The sequence below is a fragment of the Anabas testudineus genome, chromosome 3 (assembly GCF_900324465.2).
Source record: "Anabas testudineus chromosome 3, fAnaTes1.2, whole genome shotgun sequence".
In the NCBI taxonomy this organism is placed as follows: domain Eukaryota; kingdom Metazoa; phylum Chordata; class Actinopteri; order Anabantiformes; family Anabantidae; genus Anabas; species Anabas testudineus.
This window is the reverse complement of record NC_046612.1, coordinates 19,793,530-19,802,894: the sequence shown is the minus strand read 5'-3', so window position 1 is coordinate 19,802,894 and position 9,365 is coordinate 19,793,530. Positions and strand designations below refer to the sequence as shown.

Below are 9,365 nucleotides of genomic sequence, written 5' to 3'. Positions count from 1 at the left end.
AAGAACAACTGTGGTCCTTGCTTCATTTTGACTGATTTTAACGAAATCAGCAATTCAAATATATGTTTATTCTTCTAAGCATCTGGCACGGTACACTGAAATGAAAACCTTATGTTGAAACCAATGAGGCTGTTACATCACAGTGCTTATCTAAAAATCATGCATATGGTGTAAATAAAAAAAAAAAAAAAAAAAAAAAAGCTCTGCAAAGCGAAATTCCTTCATCTTTGTTGGGCTGAGTCTGAACCCTAACATGGCAGGTCAGGTTGCTTTGAGTAACTGCTGCCTTAGGTACAGTATATGTGCAGATAGTGAAATAGAAAAGCATGAGGAGTTCTCTGTCTGTTCACACTAAAATACATAATACATGTGAGCATCTGAGTATGGTAAATGTGTGCAATATCTTATGCTATAAAATAAAATAAAAAGATCTGTATATGTATATATTATATGTCTTATAAGTCGCTCCCCTGTGTTATTCTGTCGGAGCACTACATATTAAATATATTTCTTACATCAACTGTCCCTGGGTTGGTGATCTCACTTCCATTTGTTTCATTACTGGTCAAGAATAGCAATTAAAAACAACAACAGAAACACTCCTCCATCTCTACATTTACATTTAGCAGACGCTTTTATCCAAAGTGACTTACAAGTGAGGTACAAGGCAGGGTAAGCGTAAGGAGGTCTTGCCTAAGGACCCCTACTGGAGGTAGGCCACAGCTGAAATTTGAACCCCGGCCTCCCACATGTGGTGTGGGGATCTTACCACTACACTACTGTTTATTTTCCTTTATAATTTCTCATATTCCTATTCTGTTTTTCATAGCGGTGGTATCACTGCAGGTACAACAGATGCAGCAAAAAATAAAACATCTTAAAAAGATAGATTCCAATAAAACTGGTAAAGTACCGTTCACAGGACTCCTGTGGACTCCTGTGGAGTGCTGCCTTGACCTACAAATGGCTACATAAAGTTTGTTAAGCTCTTTTTATTTACACTATTAAAACAAAACAAACAAACAAACAAACAAAAAAAACAGGCACTTTAAAAGATGGTGCAGCTGACCTGAGATTCTAAATATTCACTCAGTCATAAGCAGGTTGGAAAACAGCAGAGCCATAGTCAGGATCACCAAACCTTTTGGCCTGTGTTGAGCTGCAGAGGAGGAAATCTTGACAGAGGGCAACAACTTCAAGTTAGGAGCTTTTAGGACAAGCCTGCAAGGGTTCTGCACCTCTTCTAAGGGAATCTGGACCTCACTGGGCTGAAGCGACCTCAGCTGATCACGGACCTGGAGGAAATTCAGTGAGATTTTCATTCTCTGCCAGGCACAGAGCCAGTGATCTACATCTCTACAGCTGAAACACTTCATTAAGGGGGGGGCATAGACTGCGAACGTGCCTTTCTGTTACATTCCTGGCCGTCATTTGCCAAAGAACTGTTATTTGACGTAAAATATAGTTATGAATCAGCTCACCTTCTCCACCTCTTCAAACACTCGCATGAAGTTCCTTCGGAGGACATCAGCCAACTCAGACTCAGACCACTTCCTCTGTAGGAGTCCTTGGATCAGGGCCGGATACTTTGACACATCCTCTAACCCCTTAGGAAAACTGGTGACAAAAAAGAAAGTGTTCTAACAATAAGTAACTAACGAGAAGAGATAATATGGTCACATTACTTCATACAATAGTCACTCTGAATAAGTGATTACACTAATAAACACTTTCAGCTCTGTAGTTGTTTGTTTTGTGATTGTCCTGTTTGGAACTGATTTTTCAGTCTGTTGACAGCTCAGACAGCCAAATTGCCGATTTCACAACAGGCTGAGATAAATACAAAACAGATCTGGCTGAGAAACAAACTCAGAAATGATATTTGAAATGTGTCACAGGCCAGCGTGTGCCCTACTGTTGATGAGACTAGATGAACATTATTGTCACTATCAACGGAAACTTGCATTTCCTCACTGCACAGCTCATACACACAACACTGGTAACAGAACCTTGTTTGTTTTCTGTAGGTAGAAATATACTGCATGTAAGCAGGCATGGGAAACCGAGAACCAAGGCAACCACAGTTTCCTCTGGGCAAACTTATCTGTATTTGACTTGAAGATTCTCGTTATCTTTGCTGTGTTTGCAAGTAAATGACTCTTACCTCACAGCACCTTCGAAATCCCCTCCAATTCCTATCGACTCAGCTCCAATCAGCTTCTTAATGTGATCGAAGTGGTCTGCAAAGCCCAGGCAGGACATCAAATCAACTGAGATACAAAAAATAGACGCTCCAGAGTTTGTATATTATATAATGAAACTCAAAGTGACTCACCAGCCACTTGAGAAATGGTAGCTTCACCCTTGCAGGAAATGAATTTGCTGTAGAGATTCACCATAATCAAACCGCGGTTCTCTTTCTAAAACGCAACACATAAATATCATTATTAAAAAAAAACAACACACAGAGAAGCATTAATATGTAAAACAAACTACAGCCCTGTTTCCAAATAAGTTTGGCTGCTTTGAAACATATATTTGAAATAATTCAAAGACAACAAATCAACTGTTGAAACTGAGAAGTCCGATTGTTTTTTTTGAAAAACCTATATGATCATTTTGAATGTGATCCTAGCAACATATTTCATAATAGGAGCAACAAAAGTCTGGAAAAGCTGTGTATTGCTCTAAAAGAGCACCTGGTGGAACATCTCACAGTGAGATTAGGAACTGTCAATGAATTAGTATCATACCTGGGGATAATAAAACAGAGAGTATGAGTTTTTAAGTAATATGGATGGTGGAGGTTCACCACTCTGAAACACTGCTTAGGCAAATAGTCCTACAACTTGAAATTCATGTTTCTCAAAGTAAAACTGAAAGGCATTTTGGGATTTCATAATCTACGATACATTAAATACAATTAAAAGATTTAGAAATTGAGATTTAAAATGTGTATATATTTTTCAAAAATCAAACATTTCTCAGTTTCACCATCTGACATGTCGTCTGTGTAACAGCTTTTGAAGCTTTTCTCACAGCGTCCCACTGTGTTTGGAAGCAGATTTGCTTATACAGTAAAAACACATTTTTTCAGATACAAATAACCCACATTTATGTATCATTTACATTTAATAGGTGTGACGGTAGATGAGATAAACATCAGGTTTTTATGTGCCAGATGTAAAACACTGCAACAAACTCTTCAGCCTGTTCTGGAGCGTACACATGAACACATACAGTCACACACGCACACATGGAGAGTGGCATAATGACAAACATGCCTAGTCTTTAAGCATCTTAGGGGACCAAAGGTTAAGCATACATACATCTTCCTGCAGCTTCTTCATGTTCAGTTTACACGTTTTTCCAAGTAGCTAAAGTGGTTAACATTAACAACAAAAACTCAGAGGATTTCTCGTGTTCTTTGGGGAGATTATATGTTTGATAACATGCTGTTCTAAAAGCAAGTAGAAAGAATTTGGCTAGGAATAAGGGGAGTTTCATGTGTAACTCCTTGTGTACATCCGATAGAGACTATTTTTGTTCTTACTGTGCAGTATACTGAGCGTAGTTGTTTCCACTGCATAGGAAACACTGCAAGCAATGTGATACTCTTAAAAACAGATGATATGAATGTTTACAAAGTAAATCAATATGTAATTAAATCCTTAAACCTACAGTATATCGTATTACTGGTAGTTTAAAAGAAACAGAGACAACTTGGATCTAATCATGCTAACCTGGGCTGCACAGTGTACAAATACATATACACATTATTGTAACGTGTGACTTTAAGGACTTATTTCTGAGCTACAGGGCCAATGGTCATAATCAGTCACTTCTACCACTTGGTTTGGCTCTTATTTTGAATGTGTGATTGATCTACTGTAGATATTAAATATCTTTCACCATGTCAGTATGACACACTTTAATCTTGTGCTTGTTAGTTTGTGTGTCTGGTAGAAGCAAACACAGTTGTGGAAATTATGGAGGATATAAAGACAACAACAAAAACTCAAATACATATACAATAATTCTTTTAAAAAAGCTAACAATGAAAATGAGCTGATTTTCTTAGAGGCAGAACTATTTAACTTCATGTATTTAAATAATTCAATCATTTAATCAAACAAGTTAGCAGGCAATTAATCACTCAGCAAATTGGTTTTCTCACCAGCTTATGCAGCAGCCAGTCAGGCACGTTACGGCTGTGGTTACAGATGGTGTAGGAGGATGAATGGCTAAAAATAACAGGAGCCCTGGAATGGTTCAGCACAGCCTGGGCCGTTTCCCAAGAAGTGTGGGAGAGGTCCACTATCATTCCCAGTCGATTCATCTCCTCCACCACCGCCTCAAAAACACATTCAAGAATCACTTAAGCAGCCATTTAAAGAATCAGAGGAAGGAACTCAATTTAGCCCGCAGCATCAAACAGAGTCATAAAGATGAGAATCAGTTACCAAGTAAGTTCTACATGCTGCTTCTGAGAGTGCCAACAGAACAGGAAACGCATTTGATGTGAAGGTAAGCTGTTTACATTGGAGACAGCATTGCTAGAACAAACAAATACATCTTAAAGGACGTGTTAGTCCAATAAGAGTTTAAACAATTACTCCATAAAGACCCTCTCGTCAAGACAACTTTAGTAACAAGTTCTAGCTTCTGGAACATGTTTCTGGAGTAATATATAGTCGTGGTATGAAATCTTAATAATACCAGTGTTTTGGACTTCTTTCAAACATAGACAAAACAGACTAAACACTGAGCCCCCAACTCCACACTAATAACATGCAGCCCCCCCAAGTCATGGACACCTGCAGAAAGGTGCATGTAAAGGGAGATAGAGAGAAAGAAGCAGAAGTGCAGGAAAAAGGGGCACAGAGCGGTCCGACCATCCCAATATCAATAGAAGATCTTGGTAAAAGATGTATGGAATCCGGATGGGAATGAACGTCGTTACATGACAGGAGCTTGTTGAAACGATTCCACGGCGAAAGTGTGCCGTAATCAAAGCTAAAGGCGGTCCAACGAAATGTGGGAAAGGTTCCCCAGCAGAGCTGTGTAGCTAAAGGTTCTCGAGGAACCACAAGTAAACCTGCACTCTAAGAATGACGCGTTCTGCTCTTCTCTGAACTTTTTGGTCAATTACAATTCCCTGTGTTTTGTCTGAATTTAGATAAAAACTGACCAACATTACATGCCACCCTGGCCTGTTCGTCTTTTAACAGGCCTCTTTCTATGCTTGAAGTTGGACTTATTGATTTGTTTTATCTGGTTTTATAGATAAATACATTAGTTGTAATTTGTCAAATGATGGGTTTTTAAATCCCCAAAAAAGTCAGGACAGAATCTGAAAACATGCAGACATACTGTATATTACAGACATACTGCTCCTAGTTAGCGACATGTGATAAACAACTTAAACAACTCTTGAGTTGATAATAGTGAAGGTGAAGCTTACCTTTCCAAAGTGTGTCAGACTGTTACCCTGTCTTTGATAGACATCATAAATATCTGAGGATGATTCAGCCCTGCATGGAAGAAGACTACCATCAAAACCACAAATCATGACCGTTTTGTATATCCATGACTATGTAAACAGTATTTAGGGAATTTGAATATGGCGATTGGATTTTATATTCATCGGGGGAACATTAACCTTACACCACATGTGATGTTATGTCATTAGGTGGTCTTGATGGATGTATAAAAAAATCAAGACCCCCTCCACTGTCAATCAAACCAGCCTATTCAGGTCAGGTGAGAAGGGAAACTACCCTGGAGGATAGATTTGAGGTCTGAGACTGAAACACTTGACCTAACAAGAAAGACGTCCAGCTGCCATGACTTCAAGATAACCTCACCTCGTAAATATAACAAGTACTAGTACTGATATTAAAAGTATGCAAAATACACATTTCCAGAACAGCCTAGTTATATCCTGAATAATTGTCTTATTTACCAAGGTGTATTGCAGGTATGCGTCAGGGCCATGGAGCGGACCCCAAGTTGGTAAAACATCCTCAGTGCTGGCAGGCTGCTGTCAATGGAGTGCCCCCCCTCAATACTTATCAGACACGCTATCTTATTGTGCCTTTTAGAATCAATCAGTTCTGCAGTGACACATGTACAACACAACACATGTACTTTAAGAAAAAGCAAAATATAACTAGATCATACTTATACAACTGATTGCATTGAATATTTTTTATTTACTTTTTTTTTATTGTCTGTGTAATCAATCGTTTTATGGTATTTTTGCACTTATCTAGCCAGTAGTCCTATACAGACATGTACTATACCCTGTGCAGATGTGACCAGCTCAAAGTCCTGGTACTCGGTGCACATGCGTCTGACCACATCTATTTGTTCCAGAGTGAGCCTCACAACATCCTTGTCCTGGGCCCCACACATCACATAGACTGAAAACATCTGACACACAGAAGGGACAGAAGAGACAATTGAGGTCAGGTTTGACCTTTCCACAACACAGAGTTAGTAGACGCTGTCACTTCAGGTTCAAAATGTCAGCATTTCACAGGTGAACTAAACCCATTGTGTGATTTCACTGGGCTACTATTTCTTTCTACTCTGTAATCCACACTTTGATACAGGGCAGCTGTACACGTGAAAAACGGATAAATGACAATACCTGTGCTTGCACGTGGCCTGCACGGAGACGTGTGATGTCGGTTGCCACTTTGGTGACATTACGAAGGTCAATTTGGCTCAGGCGATTGTTGTGAAGTATCCTCAGCTGGAGAGCTAGGTCATTATGACTGAGAGATGGCAAGAAGTGGCCCAGTCAGGATGGAGAAGCTTTTTAATCTGATTTTGCTAATTTATTTTAATGAATGGAATTTGTGTTGGCAAGACTCTATATTTACCCATCAATAAGAGGATATCTGGTCATCAAGTCTTGTACTCTGTCTCTCTCGGAGTATGCCGATGTAAAACAACACAGAGAGAAGAGTATCACTAGATGCCCAAAGGACCGCATCCAGATGATGCTTGAAGTAGCTGCTGCTGTTTTCCAGGAAGGCATCTTCTGAAGACCCCAAACGCACCAGGTCACATTGACAGTTGGGGTTCAGAATGTTTTCTGCATTCAAGTGAATATCAAAACACACACAAATGATTTGAAAATATTTCCTAAATAGTTGGAAATAAAACAAAGACCGCATCTTGTGAAATGTCCTACTTGGAGGATGTTATGTTTGACTTATTGTGTTTCAAACAGAGGGACAAAGTCCACCCAGGAGACTTCAACTTATTTTTCTAATTAATGCAAAAACATAGTAAAACAATGCTCATTTTCTCAAATACTTTTTATCTATATAATAAACAGCAATCGACTTACCAGAGAGGCCGGTGTGAAGGTACTTGTTGCCCACCCAGCACACACAGTCAGAACTTTCCAGCTCTCCGCCCAAAACAAATGAAGAACAAACCTAGGCTAGATTCAGCTGTTGCGTGGTGCATTCAGGGCCGGTCGGGAAATACAACGCTACGGACGCATTTCCGCGTTTCTTCTTATATTCTCGTGTTATCAGAAATGACAGTGGCAGTTACTGTCTCTTGCAGGCTTTGATCCTAGACACTTCTTTATCTCCTCAGTGCTCGATTGTGTGTGTGTGTGTGTGTGTGTTTTACAATTGACTATTCATTGTAGCTACACACCTGATAATAGTGTTTGAAGTGATATAGAAACACTAGTGAATGCATACACCTCTGTAGGTTTCCTGCTTACCGTGCATCATGTTGTTTATCAACATGTTATGTCGCTGTTCTTCTTTGCATTTGCTTTGAGTTACGAACTTACGAGGAGCATTTGAAAGCACCGAGGAAGCGTGGTTTTGGTGATGCCACCTGCTGGAGCGACAGACACGTCCAAACAGGCACATTCGTGGATTATTAATAATACATGCAGGCTGGAGTGGGTAGAGTAAAGTTATGGAACTATCTAGTTTGTGTTTTGCAAAGATTTGAAACGTATTTTTGTAGAGAGCAGGTTTATAAATACAAGACGAGTGCTCGCAGTGACGCTACAGACATGGCGGACGGATGTGTCCTCATCTAATGAGTTAGCAATTGATTTTAAAACAATAGAAAATAAAATAAGGTCCAACCACAATTATGAGCGAGCTTATGTGCAAATAGAAAATGAAATAAAGGCTGATAGAGATATAAACTCATGAGGGAAAAGAAGCTGCTGTGCCAGCATCTCTGTACCTTCCTGCATATATTGACATGTTAAGACTGATTTCTTTGTCTGGAAGTTGTTGTTCCAGTTTGAAAAGTAAAGAGCATTAGCTAGAAAAGAAGAGTTGTATGTTTTAATATGGGGCTAACTTATAGTAACTTTTGCTTCAGCATGTTGTTGAGATCAAGAGACTCCAAGCTTTTTGTAAAGTCAAGTGCAAAGATGAGCCCAACCTCCACCAGCAAGTACAGTAAAGTACAGTAAAGTACAGTAGAGTAAAGTAAAGTAGTGTAACTAAGACGTGTGCTTCCAGGGAGCAGGTGGCCTGACTGCAACTACCAGGTGTAGTGTTTGAAGGAAAGTGGCAAACAACGACACATGACAGGGGTGAGATGTCCAGGTAAGATCGTTTTATCTCAATCATTATATCACTTCATTTGTTATTTGGAGACTGTCCATTGTGTGAGATGCTTTTCACCTGTTCAGTGAGGCTGTGGTGAACTTTGACTTGGTTGGTACATGACTTTGCTTCTTTGGTGTTGAGTGGCTCCTTAAGAGGAGGTCTTAATGGTTTCAGACTGTTGTGGTGGGGACGGTGAAGGCAGTCGCTGTTTTTTCTGATAACTGTCACTTTTCTTTTTTGAGTGCACTTTAGGGAGTGAAGAGTTTCCTTTCTGTTAGTGCTGTATAGTGCTTTTTGTGGACCTTTAGTGCTGCATGTGATGCAAAAGAAGGAGGCCAATCTGTTTCTATTTCTGTCCTTTGTGATTGGCGTGAATGACTGCCCACTGTTAATCTTGCATACTTCATTGTTACCATCCATAGCCTGGTGCAGATTCTGCTACGATCACTTCGGCCACGTTGGCACCATGCTTGCTATGGTGTAAATACAGTAGGACAGGTAGCATTCTTATATAAAACCACCAGTCCTACACATGAGGTGTATCCATTATGAATTCAGACGATGAATACGTGGTATATCATCAAGTATTGCTGCCCCAAACTTGCTCCCTGTATATTTATGTTCAAGAAGAGTACTGCTGGTACCTACAGGCACCACTCTTGGACAGATTGCTTTGCTTTGCCTTAACAAGAGTCACTCCTGGAAAGATACACCGGATACTGTGAGCTGCGGCTGAGAATGCAGAATTCCAGACTC

General features: G+C 39.7%; 1 protein-coding gene across 1 annotated transcript; it reads right to left on the bottom strand.

Annotated features, from left to right (window-relative positions):
* Positions 1-13: 13 nt before the first annotated feature.
* On the bottom strand, positions 14-7,442 carry dpep2 (dipeptidase 2). The gene is made up of 11 exons (XM_026377981.1): positions 7,364-7,442; positions 6,891-7,105; positions 6,656-6,782; positions 6,306-6,435; positions 5,966-6,116; positions 5,465-5,534; positions 4,178-4,354; positions 2,336-2,420; positions 2,165-2,240; positions 1,482-1,617; positions 14-1,295 (listed from the first exon to the last, which is right to left on the bottom strand). The coding sequence occupies exons 2-11, from the start codon at positions 7,046-7,048 to the stop codon at positions 1,086-1,088; spliced, it is 1,320 nt and encodes a 439-aa protein (XP_026233766.1). The 5' UTR covers positions 7,049-7,105; positions 7,364-7,442; the 3' UTR covers positions 14-1,085.
* Positions 7,443-9,365: the final 1,923 nt, after the last annotated feature.